This window comes from Urocitellus parryii, chromosome 4 (assembly GCF_045843805.1).
Source record: "Urocitellus parryii isolate mUroPar1 chromosome 4, mUroPar1.hap1, whole genome shotgun sequence".
Lineage (NCBI taxonomy): Eukaryota > Metazoa > Chordata > Mammalia > Rodentia > Sciuridae > Urocitellus > Urocitellus parryii.
Window position 1 is genome coordinate 65,043,111 of NC_135534.1, and position 25,464 is coordinate 65,068,574.

Genomic DNA, 25,464 nt, shown 5'->3' on the forward strand with positions numbered 1-25,464 from the left:
AATTAGCATGAATTGGCTTAGATTAAAAAAAACTTGAATGACTATACTTTTCATACAAATGATATTTACTTGAATAATCAACAAATACAAAAATCAACCAAGGAAATGAAGATTTTAACTATCTCCAAAACAGAAAATAAGCCTTGAAATATAGCATACTGTTAGCACTTACACATAATATTGGATATGCCAAGATTAATGTGAGAGATAATAATTATAATGTTTATTATTTTAAAAGTTAAGCTACCTAAACATAGTCCTCAGTAACTTACTAAGTTGAACTTTGAAATCCTCCGGCCTCAGTCTCCCAAGCCACTCTGTGTGTGTCACCATGCCCAGTACTAAAGAGTCTTAAAAACAAAAACAAAAACAAAAAAAACCCACCTTGTTTGGGGCCAGGGTTGTGGCTCAATGACAGAGCGCTTGTGTAGCATGTATGAGACACCAGGTTTGATCCTTAGCACCGCAATCAAAAATAAGCACAAAAAATAAAGGCATGTTGTCCATCTACAACCACAAAATTTTTTTTTAAACTACACTTTTTTTTTCTACCAAAGCACATACATTGAGCTGAATTTTACTATTCAAAAACACTTATCTCTGTTAAGTTTCAACAATAAAAATATTTTTAAATAAAAAGTATTTCTCATATAAGGTAGTCAACATAAAATAGTTCAAATGTTCATAATCTTGCTTAGATATTCTGACATATCATTCTTTTCTTAACAAATGAAGAATCCAATTATTGCTCAGCAGCACAGTGGATAATTATAGGGTAACAGAAAGATGACGGAACTATGATTCTGATTGCAAGTCTGCAATTGGTTAGTTAGATAATCCTGAACCAATCATTTGATCTCCCCTTGATCTTTAGATTCCAAGCAGATATGTTGAATTTGGTATCTTTTCAAATTCTACAGGTTTTATCAGTAAGTGATAATGTAAACTACTAAGAACACCAAATTCAAGGGCTCTATTTAGTAGCATGTATTACTAGTTTTAGGACCATGAATAGGTAATTTCATTATAGTATCTTTAATTCTAAAAATAGGCACAATGTTCTAACCTTCCTGGGTACATGGCTAGGATAATATTTTTTTGGAGCTACATAAGACATGTGACAGAGGTATGGCCAGCAGATGAGAGAAAAAAGAGATGTGCATCATTTCCAAGACTAACCCATAAAACCTCCCTTGCCTATCCTCTTTTTCCCATTCACTTAGTAACCAAGTACCAAGAGGAGTTTGTAGTAAAAGGATAGAATAAAGGACTTCATGGAGCAAAATGCCCTCTTTTTTACTTCCTATCTCATGGGCCAGTGTTGCACTGTAATGTGAACAAGAAATAAACTTCTATTGTTTAACCCAATGAAATTCTGAAGCATTTGTTACCATGGTTAGCCTGTACTACTTAATACTTAGTATACAGTTTTTAGTATACAGAAAGAACTACTCATATAACCCTTAAACTTTTTATAAAAGTGGTTGATTGAAAGAAATGGCTCCACTCTCCAGGTCTGTATTTTCAGCTCATGCTGTGTCCTGGTTTGGCTCTTACCACAATGTTCTTAGCCTCTTTACAGCCTAAGACTTGGAAGGTTTGAGTTCTTCTTTCAAATAAGCCTCCCTGAGGCTCATCAGTACAATTTAGGGGTTTACATTTAATCTTAAAAGATCCCCTCCTAGTTTTCAGTTTCTCTATATACCTTTAAAAAAGAAAGATTCTTTCCAATTCTAACATTTTGATTGTCAGACCCAAGACTCACTTTGGAATCTAGTCAAGAACTCAATCTCTTTGTCAGCATTTGACTTTTTTACTAATGAACCTTATGCTCTGAAAAATTATTTGTCCTAGCCAAGGACTACACCTCAGTTTGCCTTATAGCTAGGTGTAACTACATAACTAAGTTCTGGCCAATAGCATGAGAAATGGAAATATGTTCCACTTTTAGGTCTTGCCTGAAAAGTATTAAATGTGTCCTTTTCTAAGTCTTATCCCTCCTCAATGGGCTGAGTTATATGAAAGCTGGAGTAGTTACTTAGTGGCAGTCATATATTGAGGATGGGACAGCCACCCCACCAGCCCCATACTACCCCTCTCTCCTTTGAATGTTGTGAGAGACAGTATCTTCTCTTGCCTTCAAGACACTATATTTTACAGTCTTTGAGCTCAGACTGTGGCCTAAGCAATACAGTAGGTAATGTTTGTGACTAGTGTGAAATAAAGACTGTCTTCTGACAATCTTGTCTGAACGAATCTTTTTCCATACAGAGTTCTATCCTCTATCAGTTCTCCTTCTCCTTCTTATCCTCAACCATTCTTTTTCCCCATCCATACATTAAATCAACATTCATCAAAGTCCTTTTTTTGCAAGCATTTGAGGAAAATGATTATATGTTCTTGGTATTCTATATTTTTCCTATAATCCAAGTATAGTGCTACCAAAAATAAGTTTCAGAAAAAAAGTCAAGATAGTGAGAATTCCCTTAAAACCAGTAATCAATTACTCACATAATGGGAGTATCTTCAGTTGACAGTATTCCTAAAATCTTTTTAAAATTTTTTATTTATTTATTTATTTTTAGGTGGTGCTGAGGATCAAACTCAGTGCCTTACACATGTGAGGCAAGCTACAACCCCAGCCCTCCTAAATGTCTTTTTAATCTGTTCTCCACAGTTCCTTGTATATAGAAGATGCTTAATATGTGTCCACTGGTTATGATTCATAATAGTGGCAAAATAGCCATGTTCTTTTAGAAAAAGTAAATATTAGAGAAAAAAACTATTTTAAGAACTTCCAATAGAAATGAATTTCCTAAACAAGGGTATAACTTTTTTTTTTTTAAAGAGAGAGTGAGAAAGAGAGAGGGGGAGAGATAGAGAGAGAAAATTTTTTTAATATTTATTTTTTTAGTTTTTCGGCGGACACATCTTTGTTGGTATGTGGTGCTGAGGATCGAACCCGGGCCGCACGCATGCCAGGCGAGCACGCTACCACTTGAGCCACATCCCCAGCCCAAGGGGTATAACTTTTAAGATAAAAGACCTAACAACAAATAATTTTAAGTTTTCCTTCAGAATTAAATATATGCTTATTAAAAACACTCAAATATACATGTATATAGAGCATTTACTCCCCCCACCCCACTGGGGTTTGAACCAAGGGACTGGTTCTAATACTGAGCTATACATTTAGCCCTTTAATTTTTTTAATATTTATTTTTTAGTTTTAGGTGGACATATATCTATCTTTATTTTATTTTTATGTGGTGCTAAGGATCAAATCCAGTGCTTCATGCATGCCAGGCGAGCACTCTAACATTAAGTAGCAACCCTAGCCCCTATTTTTTTTTTTTAATCTTGGGACAGGGTCTCACTAAGTTGTAGAATCTGACCTCAAATTTACAATTCTGCCTCAGTCACCCAAGCAGCCACTGCACCCACCTCTAGTAAAATTTTAAATACACAACACTTGACTCATAATTCCATTTCTAGGAATTGATTCCAAGAGATATTTAAACATGTATCTGAAGATTGTACACTAGAAACAGTACTTACATTGTAATAACTGAAAGTGAGAAAAGGAAAAAAGGAACATAAATGTTCATCAGTAAGACTTGTTAGTTTGGAATGAAGCACACACACACAGGAAAAAAGCAAAGGGCAGTACACTGTCAGAATCATATTCTACTATTTATACTATTTATAGTAGCAGCATATTAAAAAGTTCTATCACAAGCATATGGGTCACTGACTTACTATGTATGGTTCAAAGTGGTGAATTTTGGAGGTTTTTTTTTTCAGAATTAGAATCTCTCACAGAATCTCAACACTTATACTATATTTTGTTTGGAAAAAACCCTAAACATTCATTTCAATCTTAAATACAAAGGACAAATTTAGTAGCACTCAAGTGTTTACTAAGTATTTGTGCATGTATAGGCTATTTTAAAAATAATTAAAAATTATATAGAATAGAAAATATAATAAGCATGGAAATGTGTTAAGTAGGAAAAAACCCCACAAATTTAATTACACTGTGCTAACAAGAAAGGAAAAACTAGATATGCTTATTGACAAAGGCTAATTGGGAAAAAAGAAAAATAGATTTCTAAGGATGTCATATTATAGTGTAAGTTTTTATATTAATTTATCCTAATATATTAAAGTTATTCATATGTATATTATAGTTTGGATGTGGTGTCCCCCAAAAGCTTATGTGTGAGATAATGCAAGAAGGTTATGAGAGCCTTGATCCAATCAGTAAGATAATTCCTTGATGGGATCAACTGAGTGGAGGCAAAAGGCCAGTGGGGTGTGGCTAAAGGAGGTGAGTCTGGCAGGGGTGCCTGTGGGTATGTATTTTGTATCTGAAGAGTGCAGACTCTCTCTGTCTACTTTGTGATTATCATTTTAGCTGCTTCCTCCAACACACTCTTTGCCATGATGCTCAGCCTCACCTCAAGCCCCAAAGAATGGAGCCAGCTGCCTATGGACTGAGACCTCCAAAACTGTGAGCCCCCCAAATAAACTTTTTCTTCTCTATAGTTGTTCTGTTCAGGTCTTTTAGTCACAGCAGCAAAAAAGCTGACTAAACAATGCAAAACAACTGATGAAGGAAAAAGATCTAGATGTTTGATCTTACATGCCTGAGAATGTCATTTAGTGAGTATTCGTGTGAATGTAAGTACATCTAGAAAAGCCTTGTCTAGTACCTGGTTACTCACTGATGCAAATATTATCTACTCCCTTCCTGTCTTCACCCTTCATAGCTATCCTAAAGGGTTCAGGTCAACATCACAGCTTGTTTTATTTAGCCTTCTATAGAGGGTTCACTGAGAGTAAATTCTGGGAGCCACTCCAGGAAATCTGTGTCTAAACAAGCATGTTCTGGACAAATCTATATTTGGCAACATTTTAAGAGTATTCAGGATTGGATAATGTGATGGGCTTCGCACTAAAATGATCTTTTCTTTTTAATTTTTTAAACAGATCCTGGCAGATACAGATACAGATTATATCTGGAAGACAAAAATAAACATCTGTTATAAGGTAATGACATCCAAACAAGCACTACTGACTTGGACCTTACTGTAACAAAAAAAATCCTTCTGTAGAAGCACACTAAGCCCTGACTCCAAAAAAGAAAATTTCCTAAGTTCTATTACAAGTATACAGGTCACTGACTTAATATATATGGTTCAAAGTGGTGAATTTTTGAGAATTTTTTTAAATTCAGAATTAGAATCTCTCACTGAATCTCAACTCTTATACTATATTTTGTTTGAAAAAAAAAAAAAACTTAACCATTCATTTCAATCTTAAATACAAAGGACAAATTTAGTAGCACTCAAGTGTTTACAAAGTATTCTAAATTAATTAAATATGGTTTAATTTTTTTTTTAGTTTTATATGGACACAATACCTTTACTTTGTTTATTTTACTTTTATGTGGTGCCCAGGATTGAACACAGTGCCTCACTCCTGAGAAACAAGTGTTCCACTGCTGAGCAACAACCCCAGCCCCTAAATATGGTTTTCATCTATTACAAAGTTATAAAATTATATATCTACTTGCTCCAATTCATAACACAACTTATGCAAAAATTAAAATAAGTAAGACCTAATGAACTTAAGGGGAAAATAAAATTATTCATTTATTTAATAAATATTTGTTGAATATGTACCATGTACTGTAAACTGTACCTTTGAGTTTTTTTTCTCCTGACACCAAACACATAGTATCTTTCCCAACATCAATCAATTTTTCACCTCTCTGTCCACAAACTGAGAATTCAACAATGCAATTTAATTTCTGACACTATCAACCTAGAGTTGGCATCAGATATCACTAGTTAAAGGGCTTAGTCCCACAAGACCACTACCTCAGATATCAATCCCAAATTCTGGGCCATGGATACTTTTGATCAAAGAGCTAGAAGATCAGAAGATAGAATTTTCAAGACCATCCTCTTATGTTCAAGAATTTGCTAGAACAGCTCACAGAACTCAGGAAAACACTTAAGTTTACTAGTTTATTATAAAGGATACAACTCAGGAAGAGCTAAATGGAAGAAATTAATATGGCAAGGCATACATGGGAGGAGGCATGGAATTTCCATTCTGTCTCCAGCACATCACCCTCCTGTACTTTGAGATGTGTTTACCAACTGGGAAGCATTCTGGATCTGGTTGTTCAGAGTTGTCATCAAGATCACTTTCCAGCCCCCTGGCCTCTCCTCCCCAGAGGCTACAGCTTGGTAGGTAGGCTGAAAGGTCCAATCCTCTTATCACTTGGGTTATTCTGGTGACCAGCCCAATTCTAAGGATATCCAGGGGTTCCACTTAAGTCATTTCATAAGCATAAACTCAGATATGATTGAAACACAAAACACAAAAGACATTCCTGTAACTCAGGAAATTCCAAAAGCTCTGCACCAGGAACAAGGAACAAAAACAAATATATTCCTTAAAATAACATAATACTAGATCTGCCAGGTTTCTGTTCTCTCAACTAAAAGGTTCAGGGGTCACCCTAGTTAAACTGGGCTAACTGGGCTCCACGAAATAACCACACAAGAGACACAAATACCTTTTTCTTTGGGGTCGCTGTGTCAGCTCCTCTGACCTTAAGGGTCTGCAGACCGCGTGCTAACTCCTTTTATTGAGGAGAAGCTATTCAAATGAGGCAAGGGGTCAGGTTTCAGGGGGCTAAGTCTATCTTCATGATGTCCACTGTCAGCAGGATGACTGACACCTGGGTAGGCGTGTGCACACCCAAGGGCACAGTAAGAGGAGGGGACACACATAAGATACTTCCATGGAAGATTCTATCCTAAACAGGGCAAGGGGTTATATTACAAAGGAACAGGTGAGCATAGCTTCACCCATGGGGCTGTAGCAAGACACACCCATTTCTGTGACTGAGCGCCTCAGCACCCAGCTGGGGAGTGTAACTCAGTCACCCATAAGGTTGGCCTCCCACATAGATCATTATAAATTCAAAATCCTATGAAATTTAAACAGTATGTTTAGTGTATATATATATGTATGTGTGTGTGTATGTGTGTGTGTGTGTGTATATATATATATAAATACTCTTAAAATATAAGGAATAGAAACTTCCTGATACTGATAATGGGTAGCTGTATTAAAAATAGAAAAGAATAAAAGAAAAATAAAGAAAAGAAACAAAAAGAAAGAAAAAAAGAAAAGAAACCAAACTCATATTTTTCAGTTGAAATGATTTACACATTTTGGCATGGTGATACATACTTATAATCCCAGCTACTGGGAAAAGGACTGCAAGTTCAACCCTAGCCTAGGCTGAGATAGTGAGACCCTATCTCAAAATAAAATAAAAGGGTTGGGGATGTAGCTTAGTGGCAGAGAGTGCTTGACTAGCCTATGTGAAGCCCTGGGTTCAATTCCCAGTTTGCAAAAAAAAAAAAAAAAAAAAAAAAAAAAAAATCCAAAATAGCAAATAATTTTTAGATGTGTTAGAATATAGTACAGCTGCTAGATACAAGATTATTATACAAAAGTTAACTGTACTTCTGCATATCAACAAACAGAAAAATAAGTAATTTTAAATGGCATTTTTTAAAAAATCATGAATCACCTAGTGCGGTAGCACACACTCATAATCCCAGTTACTTAAGTGTTCAAGTGTTCAAGTCCAGCCTGGGCAACTTGGTGAGATCCTGTCTCAAAATAAAATATAAAGGACTAGGGATGTAGCTCAGTGGTAGAATGCTTGCCTAGCATATGCAAAACACTGAATTCAATTGCCAGTAGCACCAAAAAATAAAGAACAACAAAAAACACGTACCATTTGTTTTCTGTATGATCAAGTAAATTCTAACCATATCTGACTTTCCCACAGTTAATAGTTATAAATTCTAGACAAAATACAAAAACAAACAAAACCAAAGCCCACAAAGGACTGAAGATTTTAAAAAGTGAAGAAAAACAGAATTGATTCTAGAAGAGTTAACACTTAAGAGATAGGACAGCATATGGTGAATTACCCATTTTTATGATTTATTTTGATCACAGATATTAGTAGGGCCATGAATAGGGGCTAAATTACCAGTGGAAATGCCATAGTCAAGGCCACCACAGCCACTAGAATATGTGTCCAGAAAGAACCGAGTTAGAGAGGGAGAATCTCACATTGTGTGTGTAAACTCTACCCAAATCTCTGGCTGATTTTTGTACTACATATGTGTGGGGCAGACACCAATGAAAGAAAGAAATAAAGAAAAGAAAGAAGGAAAGAAGGGAAGGAAGGAAGGAAGGAAGGAAGGAAGGAAGGAAGAGAGAGATTGAGATTTGAGTAGTTTAAGAAACAGAGTTTGTAGTCTGAATCCAACCAATTTAATAACCTGTTAAAACAAACAAACACTCTTCTAGGGATTAACAGAATCCGGGATCTCCACAACATAGTATTTACAATGTCTATGATACAACCCATGAGTACCAAACAAATAAAGAACTAAAAGCAAAGATCATCAGTGATGACAACTCCAAGATATCCAAATGTTAGCATTGGCAGACGAGAATTTTTAATGCAGCTATTATCTATGCTCAGTGATTTAAGGAAAACATGCTTGCAATGAAGGAAAATATGAGATATCTCAGAGGAGAAACAAAAAATATTAAAAAGAACCAAATGGAAATTTTAGTAATCCTAATCCTCCCAAGGATTGTTAGAGGTTGCTAGTCCCATTTTTAAAATGTATACCAATAAACTCAGGCTCAGAAATGAAGAGAGTAGTTGAATTAAAAAAAAAAATTGAACTTCTGTGCCCTTTGGGATCTATCTGCCCTTTCTAACCTTTACATTTGATTTAACTGGCATTGCATTCTATTTATTGTTAATTTCTGGCTAATTAATCTGCTGCAGTATGGAATTAGGATGAGGTAGACAGGAATTGTGGAGGGTAGCCTTAAGAGACTCTTAGAGAAATGTGATTATCAAAGCTTTACATTAGATGCCTATAGAACCTTTTTAGAAAAATTAAGAAGCAATGAGACTTGTTTCTTCTTTTTGAAAAGACAGAAAATATTAATAGAGTTCCCATTTTGTTAATCATAACATTTTGCTTAATTTGAATCAGATCTTTTTAAAGAAATAAATTGTGAATATAGCTTAAATTCTTCCCTACTGTCATGTATGACTAAAAACAACAAATTAAATTCATTTTTTAAATTCTCATATCTACTTCCCAGTCCTCCCTTCTTCCTTTCTTCACAGTTACCAATGCATATCTAGAAACTAGCATTTTGTCTGGAGCTTCTGGTTTGGTTAAAAAGCTGTTTTCTAACCAGGCACAATGGTCCTATAATCCCAGCTGCTCAGGAGGCTGAGGCAGGAGAATTACAAGTTTGAGGCCACTCTAGGCAACTGAGTGAGACCCTGTTTTAAAAGAAAATAAAAAGGTCTGTGAAACTAGCTCAGTGGTAGAGGGCTTGCCTAACACTCGCGAGGTTCTGGGTTCAATCCTCAGTACTAAAGCAAAAATTGTTTTTGTTTTTACTTAAAAAAAAAAAGGTTATCCCGGAAGTTAAACAGCCCCTTTAAAAAAACAAACAAACAAAACTATTTAAATGCCAGAACACTCAAGTCAAAAATGAAATATTTATTACACTTCTATTATAAATAGTTAAGATGTAATTTTTGAAATGTGGATGCTATTAACTGATCCCTAAATAGTATATTACAAGATTTTCAGAAGTTATAGTTCCTTAACAAAATGCAAGCCAACAACAAAATAACACTGCAAATACAGCTTAAGATGTTCTCTAAATAACAATATCATATTTTACAAAGATATTAATTTCCATTTTTTATTTCTATAAAATTTGGTTCTTTTTTAAAATTTCTTTTTAGTTATATATGACAGTACAATGTATTTTGACATATCATACATACATGGAGTGTAAATTCCCATGTTTATGGTTGTACATGATGTGGAATTACACTGGTCATGTATTGATATATGAACATAGAAAAGTTATGTCCATTTCATTCTACTCTTTCCCATTCTCATCCTCCCTCCCTTCCCCCCACTCCCCCGCCAATCCGGTGAACCTCCACTTCTCCTCCTCCCACCTGTTGTGAGTCAGCATCCTCATATGGGAGAGAACATTCAGCCTTTGTTTTTTAGGGATTGGCTTATTTCATTTAGCATGATAGTCTCCAGTTCCATCCATTTACCAGAAAAAGCCATAATTTCATTCTTCTTTATGGCTGAGTAACATTGTGTATATGTATCACATTTTCTTTATCCATTTATCTGTTGAAGGGCACCTAGGTTGGTTCCAAAGCTTAGCTATTGTGAATTGAGCTGCTATAAACATTGATGTGGCTGCATCACTATAGTATGCTGATTTTAAGTCCTTGGGTATATACTGAGGAGTGGGATAACTGTAGTTAACGGTAGTTCCATTTTAAGTTTTCTGAGGAATATCCATAAGCTTCCTAGAGCAGTTGCACCAATTTGCAGTTCTACCAGCAACGTATCATTACACCTTTTACCCCACATCCTCTCCAACATTTATTGTTACTTTTATTCTTGATAATTGCCATTCTGACTGGAGTGAGATAAAATCTCAGTGTAGTTTTAATTTGCATTGCTGTAATTGCTAGAGATGTTGAACATTTTTTCATACATTTGTTGTTTGTATTTCTTCTGTGAAGTGTCTGTTCAGTTCATTTGTCCATTTAATGATTGGGTTATGTGGTTTTTTTGATGATAAGTTTTTTGAGTTCTTTATGTATCTTGGAGATTATTGCTCTACCTGAGATGCATGTGGCAAACACAAAATTGGGTTCTTGCTTATACAAAATAAGTGGCTTAATGTTCTCTCCCTCAAATATCAAAAAATTTTATATCATGATCAACAAAAACTTAAAAATGAGAGAACTGATGAGAAAGCTAGGGGAAAAAAGGAAAAGAAAGTGGGGGAAGATAAATCAAAGGGAGGTTAGTAGAATAAAGGAAAGGAACCTAGGGGAGGGAGGAAGGATCAGAAATGGAAAATATTGGGGATTAATACAGGCCAAATTACATGGTTACATGCATGTAAAAATATTTAACAACAAACCCCACCATTATGTACAAGTATAATGCACCAATAAAAATATGGAAAAAGTAAGTTGATAATATACTACAATACAAACAAACATGAATTAATTTTGTTGTTGTTTTTGCTTTTTTTTGTACGAGGGTTTGAATGCAGGGTCTTACACATACTAAGTACACATTTTTAACAATGAGCTACAGCCTATTTTCATAATTTACATGCCTTGAAAAAAAATCTCTGCTTCATAAGAAGCTACTGTGAATTCAAGCATATTTCAAGTATTGGGTTTTTAACATTAAATTATATTTCCCAAATATTTTATAAGGAAAAATGTGAATATTATCAAGTATTTTTTTGCCATTAATTCATACATAAGAACAAAACAGTACCCATTAGGATTTATCCATATAGCCTGTACAATATCAATTTTAGACAGGGCTTTCTGTATACTTTTGGGTTTTTTTGTAAGTTGGGCTTATTGAGGTAAAACTTACATTTACATAATAGTAAATATCACCCTTTTAAGTGTTCAATTCAGTAAATACTAACAATTATGAATAGTTGTCTACCAACAATAAAGATACCTATAGTTCGCAATATTGTATTGTACACTTGAAAATATGTTAATAGGGTAGATCTCATGCTAAATGTTTTCACCACAACAAAATAAAATTTTAAAAATATATAGTCTTGCTGGGCGGGTGGTGCATGCCTATGGCATGGGATGTTGAGGTAGGAGGATTGTGAGTTCAAAGTCAGCCTCAGCAACTTAGCAATGTCCTAAGCAACTCAGCAAGACCTTGTCTCTAAATAAAGTTCAAAAAAGGGCTGGGGATATAGCTCAGTGGATAAGTGCCACTAAATTCAATCCCCAGTACCAATCATCATCATCATCATCATCATCATCATCATCTATATTTATATCTATATCCAGAGGTTCTTTAATACATATGGATCTGTGCTACACTTTTCACTGAAGAGTGTTCCAGTTTATTTAAACATTTCCTTACAGGTGCATGTTATAGTTTGGATCTTGAATGTCTCCCAAAAGGTTTGGTCCCAGGGGAACGCTATTGTGAAGATGCAGAAACTTTAAGAGGTAGGCCTTCTAGGGAGGTCCTTAGGTCATTAGGGGTGTGCTGTGGAGGGGAATGTGAGACTCTGGCATCTTCTCTCTCTTTTGCTTCCTGTCCATGAGGTGAGTGGTTTTGCTCTGTCACATGCTCCTGCCATCACAAGTTGCCTTGCCCTAAGTCCAAAGCAATGGAGCCAATGGATCGTGGACTAGAACCTCCAAAACTCTTTGTAAGTAGATTATATCAGATATTTTGTGTGATAGGAAGCTAACACTCACAGTGGGCATTCATCTTTCTCTAATTTTTATTTGCATAAGTAATTAAATATTTCAAAGAGAAAATGATGTGAGAAAATTCTAAAGCAGAAACAAAACAAAACTACTATTTATGTTAAAGAGATTCTCCAACAAGATAGGTTCTGTTTAGCTGAAAACCAAAATTCCTTTGTATCCAAGAGAATATATTTCATCGACAGTGTTATAGGTTTCATACTCTTTTGCCATTAAATATGACCATTTCCATATTTTAGTGAAATATAGTGCTCATTCAATTGTTTTGGGTAGAAGATCCTATGCAGAATTGGTGACATTATCCCACTAAGCATCTCCCTGCCTCTTCTCCACCTGCATAAATCATTTTCTCCATTAACTCCCAACACCAGAGGGCAGCAGCCTCAGTAGTAATTAGCAGTAATGAAGAAAGCATTTCACTAACGAAAAATATACTCCTTTAGTAAAACCTGCACTAAATTACTAGTCAACCTTTTATTGTGGGGGAAATATTTCTACAAAACAGAACAAATGTGTAAATTAGGTAAAAATAATTAAACAAGTCAATCATGATGTCTCTGCAAAAAGACAGATGAAAAAAATCTAATTTTTATCCAAGAAGGAACCATGAAAATCTGAACTAATGGAATATAGCAGTATTCATATTCTTTTGTTAATTCAATATACCTCACAAGTAAAATTAGGAGGAACCAAAGGATGATAAATGTCTTTTTATTAGATTCTCCATATTATTTTAAAAAATAAGAGACTGGGAAAATAATTCTAGACCAAAGATATAAACAAATAGGCTTTCTAATGGCCTTGTAGGAGACTTGAAGGAACTAAACAAAAATCCTTTCTGAAAGAAAGAAATAAGATAGAGACTGTCCTCAAAGGAGAAGTCTACCTATTTTGAAAATTGTCTAGAAAGAAAGTACTTTCACATATGAATCTCTCCCCTTTCAAATATAAATAAAAATACACATATATATCTCTACATACACACACACTATTTTAGAACAGTTTTAAATAAATAAATATACTATTTTTAGAACAGTTTTAGGTTTACTGAAAACTGAATACAGGGTACTCTCACATACACATCCCCTTTCAGTTTCCTCTATTAACATTGTATAGTGGTACATTTCATACACTTAAGCCAATGCTGATACATTATTAGTAAAATACACAGACTACATTATGGCTCACTTTTCCTAAATTAAAGTTCTAAGGTTTTAGATAAATTATAAGGACATGTATCATTATTGTATCATACAGAATAGCTTTGCTGCCCTAAAAATCACAGGTGTTACACCTATTTCTCCTTCCTTTCTGCTTCCCCAGGTCTCTGGTAACTACTGATAATTTTACTGTCTCTGTAGTTTTGCCAAAATTTTTTGGAATGACATGTAATTGAAATCATATAGTAGGTAGCTTTTTCACACCCATTTCTTTCAGTCAGCAATTTGCATTTAATGTTTCTCCGTGTCTTTTTATAGCCTTATAACCTATTTCTTTTTAATCACTGAATAATATTCCATTGTGTGGATATACCAGTTTCTGTATCCCTTTACATAGTGAAGGACAGTGTAACTGCCTCCAGTTTTGAAAACTAAAAGAGTCTTAGTTCAAAATGAAAGACTTAAACACTTGTCTCCTTTCCCTCTTCAGAACTTATTACAATGACAACGAGAAAAGAAAAGAGTCAGTGCATATAGAGAAGCAGATGTAATTTCAACAAATATTTGAATGATACACAGTCTGATGATTCAAAATACAATTACAAAGCACAATAAGTCAAAAAACACCAAATAGGCTGATGATTACATCTACATTTTTATCAAAATCAAATCTTATTGATGGCCATGATAGCACACACCTGTAATCCCAACAGCTTGGGAGGTTGAAGCAGGAAGATTTTGAGTTCAAAGCCAGCCTCAGCAAATTAGTGAGGCTCTAGGTACCTTAGCAAGACCTTAGCTAAGTGGTTAAGCACCCCCTGGGTTCAATCTGTGGTATATATTTTAAAAATTAAAACTTATCTATAACATGGTTGAACCATGAGGACATTATGACAAGTGAAATAAACCAGTCACAAAAAGACAAAATACTGTCCAATTGTTTCTATTTATATGAGGTACCTAGAGTAATCAAATTTGTAGAAACAGAAAGTAGAATGGTGGTTGCTAGGGGAAAAGGAAGGAGGAAACAGGAAGTTGTTCAGTTCAGCAAGATTTAAAAAATTCTGAAGATTTGTAACACAACAATGTGTATACACTTAAAAAAAACTATTGAACTTAAAAATGGTCAAGATGGTAACTTTTGTGTTATGTGTTTTCTAGCACAATAAAATAATTGAATTGTGTGCTTTGTCTTCTTTTTGATCCTTAAAATACTGTAATCACTAGGTGTTGTGATTTGGATCTTGAATGTTCCCCAAAGGTTCAGGTGTTGAAGGCTTGGTTCCCAATGCAGAAATGTGCAGAAGCATGGCTTTGGGAGAAGTGATGGGATCATGAGGACTCTAACCTAATCAGTGGATTTGATGGATTAGTAATTTGAATTGATTACTGAGAGGAGGGTGAATCTGTAGGCAGATGAGCCATAGTTGGAGAAAATAGGTCACTGAGACATGCCCTTAGGAACTATAATTTGTCCTTTCTTCCTGGCTGCCATGCACTGAGCAGCTTCTTTCCAGAATCCCTTTTGCCATGATATTCTGTCTCACCTCAGGCCCAAAGCAATGGCGCCAGCTAACTATGGACTTTCAAACCATAAACCAAAATAAACCTTTCCTCCATTCAATCGTTCACACGGGTACTTTGGTCACAGGGATAGAAAGGTGACTAATACACTAAGTTAAAACCATCTAAGTATTCTTCACTTTAGATCCCACAATGGATTCAGATTAAGCTTTCTTCTCTTAACTTTCATTTTGTGTCACCTATGAGTTTTAAAATCAAATGTATTTTTTTCTTAAGGTCCATTGATTAAATCTTCAAAATCATGCCCTGTTTTAGTTTGCTTCATTTTCAGCTTGTTCAAGTCTGTCCTTTCTTTTTTCCTCCAGTGATGCTGAGGATTGAACCCAGGGCCTCATGCATTCTAGGCAAGTGCTCTGCCTTTAAGCTATACCTCAGCTCTCTTTCCTCCCTTCTTGTTTATTCAGGCCTGCCCTCCCCGCCTTGTTCCCTCCCTCCCTCCCTCCCTTCCAAGACTGACTGCTTTTCTGATATTGTTGTTGACAGAAAAATGCCATCTTCACCATAACACCAAAGCTTTCAATTTTTTTTTTCTAATAGGGCATAGATATTGCGTTCTTTTTCAAGATATATTTTCTGAAGCCCAATGTGGATCTAGTGCACTATTATCAACTAGAATATTTACATTAGGCTTCTGGAGCAGTTATTCCATATCAGACTCCTCTCATATTTCCTACTTCCTTTTAGCATGTTTTTCCAACTTTAACTTTTTAAAAAATATTTTTTAGTTGTCAATAGATTTTTTTTTACTTTATTTGTTTATATGTGGTGCTGAGGATTGAACCCAGGGCCTCACACATGCCAGGCAAGCGCTCTACCACTGAGTCACAACCCCAGCCCTCCAACTCTAATTTTTATATTTTTTATTATATTTGGCAGGAGGTGGAATCACTTTATATTCCTAGAGCTCATTAATTTCCTAGAGCTCATTCTTGTTTTCTGTTTCTTTTTCATAGTATCTTTCTTTGATGAAAATAATTTTAATTTTAAAAATATTTATTCTTAAGTTTCAGGTGGACACAATATCTTTATTTTACATTTATGTGGTGCTGAGGATTGAACCCAGTGCCTTATGCATGCTAAGTGAGCATTCTATCACTGAGCCACAACCTCAGCCCCTCTATTTTAATTTAATTAGAGAAATTTAAGATCTTTTGTTCCCTGTTTTATCTCTTTGTGTATATGTTTACTGCTTTATTTTATTTTTCATGTAAACTGTTTTCTTCATATAGCTTTTTTAAAAAATTGTTTTAGGTGTAAATGGACACAATGCCTTTATTTTATTTATTTATTTTTATGTGGTGCTGAGGATTGAACTCAGTCTCTCACACATGCTAGGCAAGCGCTCTACCACTGAGTCATAACCCCAGCCCTCTTCATATAACTTGTTCCTTAGTTACTGACATCCACAGACTTGGGTTTTCTCTGTTTTTGTACACAGAATATATTTTCTGCCAGGATTCTCTAAAACAGAATGGCCAATTGGAAGGTCTGTGTTTATGAGTTATTGTCCTGCAGACTTCTTTATTACTTAAACTTGCAAAGAAATAAGTAAGAGACTAATAGCATAACTATCAAAATTTAGGAAGTGCTATAGTTTGGATGTGGTTTGTCCCCCAATAGTTCATGTGTTAAAGGGTTGGTCCTCAGTGTGGAGGTGTTGAGGTTCTGGAAGCTTTAAGAGGTGGGGCCTAGTGAAGGGTAACTGGGTCACTATAGGCACTGCCTTGGGAAGGAAATACTAGTTTTGTGGAGTTCCCACACATTTGAGTTGTTAATAAAAACAAACAAACAAAACAAAAAAAAAAATGAAGGCTGGCCCCTCGAAGGTCTCTGGCTTTCTATCTTACCATGTGATCCCTCTTACTTATGCTCCGTCCATGAGGCCATCAGCCACGAGGCCCTACCTAGAGACAGAACAATGGCACTACCGGGTCTTGTGTTTTTTTGCGTCCAAAATGGTGAGCTAAATAAACCTCTTCTTTTTATGCATTACCCAATCTCAGGTATTATTTTAGCAACGTAAAGTGAACTAATGAAGGAGACACAGAGAATAGTGTGAGCGAGCTCCCATGTTCTTATAGTATAGGCATATATTTGACATACTATCTAAAATTTTTTTAAAATCAAGAAACAATGGCACTGGCATATTATTTTGTCTGTTCATGGTAACTGCAAAAATAACTAAAAAAATCATTAAAAATGGCATTTAAGGAGCAAACTAAGGAAGAGAAGAGACAATTAAGAGCTCTACTTTCCATGATAATCCCTTCTGTACTATCTTTAAAAAACTGTAAGTATGTATTTATCCAAAATAAATTCAAATAAATTAAAAATAAAGTGTTAAAAATTGAGCAGAATAAAAGAAATTTGGAAATAAAAATTAATGTTAATTCTAAAAAGAAAAAAAATTAAGCACTCATTTATATGTACTAAATTTCTTGGACAAAGGGAGAATATTGTTGCCAAGGAGACCAAAGCAACTGTTGAGCAGCTCTTAACAACAACAAAATCCATGAGGTGGGAGGGAAAGGGAGAGAAAAGGGAAATTGCATGGAAATGGAGGGAGACCCTCATTGTTATACAAAATCACATATAAGAGGTTGTGAGGGGAATGGGAAAATAAACAAGGAGAGAAATGAATTACAGTAGATGGGGTAGAGAGAGAAGATGGGAGGGGAGGGGAGGGGGGATAGTAGAGGATAGGAAAGGTAGCAGAATACAACAGTTACTAATAGGGCATTATGTAAAAATGTAGATGTGTAACCGATGTGATCTGCAATCTGTATTTGGGGTAAAAATGGGAGTTCATAACCCACTTGAATCTAATGTATGAAATATGATATGTCAAGAGCTTTGTAATGTTTTGAACAACCAATAAAAAAAAATCCAGAACAGTTTATTCTACAGTATCTTATATCCTCTAGCTTTACAAAAGCCAACAAAATGGTTTAATGAGGTCCTTGAATCTCGGTTATGATATCACTAACATTTATTGAATATTCAATTTATAAAATCTATTACAGTGATAAGAAGCCTAAGGTAAAAAGTCACATGACAGGTTCTAGTTCCAAATCTTCTACTTAAAGGTCATATCTTCTTGAGTAAATCATTTTCCTTTTCTGAACCTATTTCTTTACTTGTAAAAATGGGGATAACTACCACATTCCTACCATATAGGGTTGCTGTATCAAATGAGATTTAGACCACTGTACAAAGATTGAAACAAGTAAATTCTAAGAATAAGCACAAACATTTCCCAAAGTTCATAAGGCCAATATGTATTCTATACTCTTCATTGATTGAGTACTAAATTGAGTAAAGTATAGAAAATGTGAACAAAAAGGCTATATAAACTAGTATTATAAAATTGTATTGAAATAGGGAAAATTCAGTTCAGGTTCCACAAAAGGATGATTTCTACAACTTTCTTGGGTCTCTACACAATAAAATTGGACTAGACCAACTTTGCAGAGGTGCTTCATGGGTCTATTTTCCATCATACAATAATGATTTAAAAGGGAATTCATCTTCTTTTTACTTGGGCTACAGTTTGGTTGAAAAACCTTCTATTATTAGATGTTTGAAAATCATTGGCTTATACCAAAGTCTTTTATTTTCAAGCTTTTGATAAGCTTAACCTTCAACTGTGAAGTCAACTCTTTCTCAATGCAGACCTACTTTCTTCAGACCAGTACTCTACTCACTATTTCTTAAAATTCAACAGTTTCTGCCTCCACATTGTTGTCAATATATAGGAAGTTCAACACCTTTGTTGTTGCTACTACAGCTGGATGAGCAGCTCTGCCCAGTGTTGTCTTAGTCCCAATCCCTACCCATTTACCCACCCAAGCTTTGACAGTGCTTAATATATAGCATATAAAACCACTATTAGTTACAATTCATGATGGATCAGAAACAGGAGAGTTATTATGTTAAAGAAAACCTGGTTTCTAGGTAAGAATGACATGTCTGTAATTTGACAATACATGAAAGCACTGAAGAAAGAAGTGAGGAGGAGATAGAAGCTTTAGCCCTAGAACACAAGAGAGAGAGAGTACTCTGGTGGAAGAGTTATCTGTGCACTGCCTGGAGGAAGAACACCTTGATCCATGGACTTATTGGGTTCTAGTGGTAGGGTTGTCTCATCGTGAAGATGGATGCATTTACTTGATATAGGCTGATGCTGTTAAATTTTTACATCATATATCTGACCGCCTGTGATTTGGTTTCATAATCACCAAAAACCTTCTTTTTTCTTTTACTTCCCTTTGGATCTATAAAATGCCCTAGCTAGAAACAAATCCACTTAGCTATTAGATCTGTACCATAAATTAATAAAAAGACATTCTTAAATAGAACATCAGTTTCTGTGACTTTGAGTATGATGAGTCCATACTGAGACAGGGTATGCTTAACATATTGGACTGAAGGCCTAGAAACTGGGAGGTAAGACCTTAGACTGGTAAATGTACCAACAAAAAGTTACCCCATGAGAACTACATGGGAAACCCTACATTGCCCCCAATAAACCCTGTCTTTTTGCACTATTTTTAAAACTTACATACACTTTATTTGTTCAAAGCCACTAAACACATACTAAAGCCCTGCTATGATCTGTTCTTCACACTTTTCCAAAAATCTATGTACCCTGAGCTATAACAGAAACAAATGTGCTAACTACGCGCATTAAAGTTCCAATCTCTGCTTGTCATAGTCCTCTCTACCTTAACAAGTCTAAATCTTAACTAATTCTGAAAGCTCAACACAAGTAACTTTCTTTCGTGAAGATATTTTAAAGTACCACCAAGGCTAAAATTAATAATTTTGGTGGCCAAGGCAAATAGCAAATTGCCCTCAGATCAGTTTATAACTTATCACATACCATTATAGTCATTAACAATCAGCACTATTTGGTAGGTTCCTTTTTTAACAAAATAGGTATTAATCAGGTGTTAAATTCATTTTCCCTATATTAAAAGACTATGTGTGCTATCAACAATTAATGGAATAAATGTTAAAAATCTGATTTATTATTTTACATTTCTGTCCTCTAAATTTCAGTGCTCTGGGACTTATCCTAGCTTACTTAAAATATCCATCTACAGTATATATATTTTTGTTTCCCAATTAAAATATTTTCTCCATTAAAAAAGGGATCATGATCACACATATAATGATAAATGAAGGGCCTTCTAATACTATATGGATACTCTTAAGAATTATTTCATATGAATATAAAGAAGTTAAGAGGCCTCCTATCTCATTCACAGCAGTTTTTCCAAAATAATTTGGTGTTTCAAGAAACAAAAGATATTGGGCTGGGGATGTGGCTCAAGTGGTATCTCGCTCGCCTGGCATGCGTGAGGCCTGGGTTCTATCCTCAGCACCACATACAAACAAAGATGTTGTGTCGGCCGAAAACTAAAAAAAGAAAATAAAATAAATATTAAAAAATTCTCTCTCTTTCTCTCTCTCTCTCTCTCACTCTCTCTCTTAAAAAAAAGATAATAATGTGGTTGGATTCTTCAGGATCACGAATCATTTGGTTTATCATTTGGTTTCACCATAGCTTCCAAGTGATGGGAGGTACCATATCTGAAAACGTATGTTTGTGTTTGTTGTAATTTTTTCCCATTTTGTGAACAAAGAACATTTATAAAAATTTTAAATTAAAAAAATGAATCATGAAGATATTTATTATTTCTATTAAATAATTAATAAAAGTATTTAAATCTATTCTTGCTAAGGGCAATTATTATTTGCTCCCTGCATTATATTTGTTAGCCTTTGTTTCATCTTTCCTTCTATATTCTCTGAAGGTCTGATTCATGTCTGTCTAATCTTTCTATCTCCTATAGGTTTTCAGTCAGTTCCTTTTATGTAGAGGGCACTTTCAAATAAATTAAGACTTTCTATTCCACTTTCAATGAAAGCATTCCTTGTTCTTTTTATATGTATTCTATCTTCTCATAAAGTATCCTTGACCATCCCAATCCACAAATCACTCCCACTTTTGAATTTCTATGAAAACTAGATATCTATAAACCATTTAATTGCCACTATGTACAATTTATAGTTTTTAAATATTTCAACATATCTCCACAGTATCTAGGCATAGCATGGGCAATTAATGAATGTTAATCATTCAACCAGTCTTTTAAAAATTAATCAGGACATTGATTAGGGAAAATATAGTCAAAATAGGTACCAAAAGACAAAGCCTTGCTACTCCAAATGTGGTCCACAAATCAGCATCACTGGTATTACCTGGTGGCTCACTCTGAGGCAGCCTCACAGACTCCACCCCTGATCTCTGATTCAGAACCTGCATTTAAAGACCTTGAAGATGATCTATAAGCAATTTACATTTGAGAAGCACTGGTTTAGACTCCAGAAAAATCAGAATGGTCAAGATGCACATGACCACTTAATGCCCAATACCTCATCATAATAGCTTATCTGCTAGTTATCCCTATCCACTGACAGCTTATTGAAGACAGGAAGCCTTTCTATATTCCTCACCACTAGTATTTCTTGGCCCTAATAGGGCCTAGAACTTGAATTTGATGATTTGATGATTCAAATGCTCAGGGTTTTTGTTTTTGTTTGTTTGTTTGTTTGTTTTTACTGAATGAATGATTGAACAAAGTAAAAATAAACTTTTTTCAGAAATCTTGTCCTTTAGAAATTCTTTTGTACAACACGATTTCCCATACTGCCATGCAAATCCCCTAATTCAGTATTATTAATTCAATTTTAAATGTGTTGCCTTCTCTGCTTCAACAAATGTATTTTTTTATGCACCTGACAAAGCAAAAGCTTGATTTATCATCCTCCCTTACAGTCTCCAATAGCTTCTATTACAAGTTAGACAGCTGTATTTTTTATTTCTGCGTTCATGAATCCATTCCATATGCCTGTACAAGAAGAGGGGGAGAGCAGAGGAGGGGGTAAACCAAAAACAATTTCATATCAGGAATGTCATATGAAACCTAGAAAACACCAAATTTGAATAGGATACTTCCAGAAAACAAAGGCCAGCAAGGGAAAGAAATAAGAGTTAAGAGAATCTTTTCTTTCCCCAAGAGCAAAAGGTGATACGATAGAATACAAGGGAGTGTATAAAGACCAGCGACTACCTAGTGACAGAAGATGGAAACACACTAGACCAGCACTAAAGCGGAGAGAGGTTGGAAACCTCCAGGGATGCCTGAAACCACTTGCAGGTTTGCAGAGAAGGAAGTTAAGAGAGAAACGAGGAAAGAAATAGCTCTGTGAAGGATATAACTTACGATGATGATTATTTTTGAGAATGAGAGATGACACGCACTGAAGGGAGGAGAACGAGGGGTTTGCAATTTAGCGCACCGCAAAAGGAAGCGACTGCCGATGCCTCCGACCAGCCCAGACCACCCGAGGAAGGCAGCCCAAGCTTAAGTGGGTGGCAACGCCTGGCTCCCCCGGCCATCTCCTCGGAAGCCTGTGGAGCCCTGGATGGCACTGGAAAGGGCGGACTGTGCGTGGGAGGGTGTGCAGGAAGAGGGGTTGGATAACGGTTGAGCAGGTACCTACCTTGTCCCAACGAAGCCACTGCGCGATAGCAGTGTCTAGCTGAGGGTCGCCGGTGCGGTAGGGGGCGTGGAGCAGGTTGGAGTTCAGGTCTCCCTCTGCGTTTTCAGCCATGTCAGCGAGACGTAGATATGCGGGCCTGAGCGGCCGGCCAAGACACCCAACTGGGAACCTGGATGTGCTCACCAGGGTCCGGACTCCCCCTCCTCACTGAAGGGCATCGGAGACCAGCTGCAGCGTGTGAGTGCCACCTCCTGTCGTAGCTCCAGAGAACCCAGAGAAAGGGCGGATACCGCCGCCCGCGCCCCGGCGGACCAGGTCTGGGTCTCTGGGTGATCTGACTGAGGCGGGCGTGCGCCGAGAGAACAACAACAGTCCCAGATGTCTGGGTCGTGGCCGCAGCCGCCGCCGCCGCCGCCGCCGCCCTCGCCGCCTCAGGCCCCGCCCCCGCGCCGTCCGCCCCGCCCCTTCCCCCTCCCGCTGATTTGAGTCCCCGAGGCAGAGGCGCGAGCCCCGGAGCGCGTCCTCGACGTCTCCGCTGCCGCGCGAATTTACGGTCCGCTGGGGTAGCGAGGAAAGGGTGCACAGCTCTATTTTCAAACTTGCCTTTCGCCAGGAGTCTTATCCTTGCTACCATCCCCACAGTCCTATGCGTTTCCTTTGTTCTATGTGCTGTCAAGCGCCCCCCCCCCAGAAGTAGCCCGCATCAGCGATTTCTTTCTGGTGTCCCCCCCCAACACCCGCTTCCAGGTTTGTCTGGGGTACGCGCCTGGTGGGGCGGCGCGGGCTGCCCCGCGCGGCCTCACGGGAGAGGTAGTTTTTTCCTTTACGGCTCTCTGCGAAGACCGCCACACAGCTCGCAGGAGCCCGCGCGCTCCCTTTCCGCAGAGGAAAAAACTCTGCCTCGAGTCTGTGCCCTGTCAACATGCCCTGTGCCTGTTATGGTTTGTGGCGTTAAGTTAAACAAGGAGTGGCATAGTAAGGCAGCAACGAGTGTCCATTTATCCATTTATCGAGGCGCGTTCTGCCCCTCCAGCCATCCTGTGAGGTAGGTGGGCGTGATCCATCCCCGTGTACACACAAAGAGGAAACAGAGGTGAAAGGAATTTTCTAAGAAGCAGTGTTTTGTTCAGCTGCCCCAATGGGCTCGGAGATAGGGAGAACAAGATGACTGCAAAATAGATAAGGAAGTTGTTAAGCGGGAAAATGACTGGGAAATAGATAAGGAAGCTGTTAACCGCAGTGTAACAATGTGTAAGTCATGGTAGCACTGGGCAATGGCACTGGGAATGGGGGTGGGGGTGGGGGATTTGTTCTCCAGAATGGAAATAATCTTTGATTTCCTCTCATCTTCAACGGAATGTGCACCTGTCAAGTCATATAACTTGAGGTCTTGAATGTGCATTTGTCAAGTCATATAACTTGAGAAAATGCTGTGTTACCTGTCAAGTTCAGCCCAGCTGTTCCCGAGTTTCTTGGTGTGGCCTTCTTACAAAAGCTATGATTTTGATCAAGTATATTACAACTCTCCATAGTCAGCTTTTTTTAAGGAGAGTATAATAATATTTACAGCACAGTTGCAAAGAAACATAATAAGTGGTTTTAGAATGTTTTGAGGTTCTCAGATGAAAGACAAAATAAATTCAAAGCATTACTTCCTTTCCTTTAAACTTCTGTTTACCTTAATAAAATCCAAACTACCAAAGCACAAAAAGGATTGTGGTACCAGTTCCTAAAAAATGTTGTGCCATAGTTGGGAGTTGGAGTTTTGCTAAGCAATTGAATGTTTCTTTTATGGAGTCAGTAGGTTCTTTTAATCACACAGAGCCTGGAAAACAACCATGTGTCTGGGAAAGAAATTGATCTTCCATCATCATCATGATTATTGTCCATGACAAATATTAAAAATTTACTCAATACTAAGAAGTATGCTAGGATCTGAGGCTACAAGAATGTGTATAATTGTTTATTTCAAGAAGTAAAATCTGTCTAGAGAGATAGGATATATGCAAGAAAGTATAGCTAATGATAAATAGCAAATAGTTGTTGCAAACAACTGGTAATTTAAGTTTGAGGTGACCAGTAAAAGCATCAAATTGCACTCAGCTTTCAGGAACAGAAAATAAACAAGTCAAGGGAAAAGGCAGAGGGCATTTCAAATGCAAAGACCAGTATCTCTCAAATCTTCCTAGGAGATTGTTTAAAATGTACTGTATATTCATGGATAATGCCCCTACAGATTCTGATTCAGTGTATTTGGATAGGGCCTAAGTGCCTATATAAAAATATCTATTGATTATGAGGTGGCCATAATCTTGCTGCTCAAAGTGCAATGATAGGGCCACTGTATTGGTATCTTCTGGGAGTTTATTAAGAAATACAGAATTTCAGACCTTAAACCAGTTCTACTGAATCAGAGTTTACAATTTTACAAGATACAATGATGATTTATATTTAAATTTTAGAAGTAGTAGTTTTTATAAGACAATTCTTATTCAGTCCTGCAATATACAACCAGATCAACAGAATATTTAAGAAATGGAATCACGTGGGGCAGATGTAGAAAATAGGAGAAATACAAGCTTTAATTTGATACCAGAGTCAGCTAACCTTCACTTTTATCAGTAAGATCATTACAGACATTAACTGGTTACCAGAAATCTTGTCCAGCAGATTAAACTTACTGCTTAGGCA

The 25,464-nt window shown here is 36.4% G+C and overlaps 1 protein-coding gene across 1 annotated transcript in view; it reads right to left on the reverse strand.

Annotated features, from left to right (window-relative positions):
* Pgm2l1 (phosphoglucomutase 2 like 1) overlaps positions 1-23,152 on the reverse strand; it is a 62,629-nt gene extending 39,477 nt beyond the window's left edge. Inside the window, exon 1 of the mRNA XM_077796873.1 lies at positions 22,774-23,152. Coding sequence (XP_077652999.1) covers positions 22,774-22,884 — 111 coding nt within the window. The 5' untranslated portion in view covers positions 22,885-23,152. The remainder of the gene's footprint in view (positions 1-22,773) is intronic.
* Positions 23,153-25,464: the final 2,312 nt, after the last annotated feature.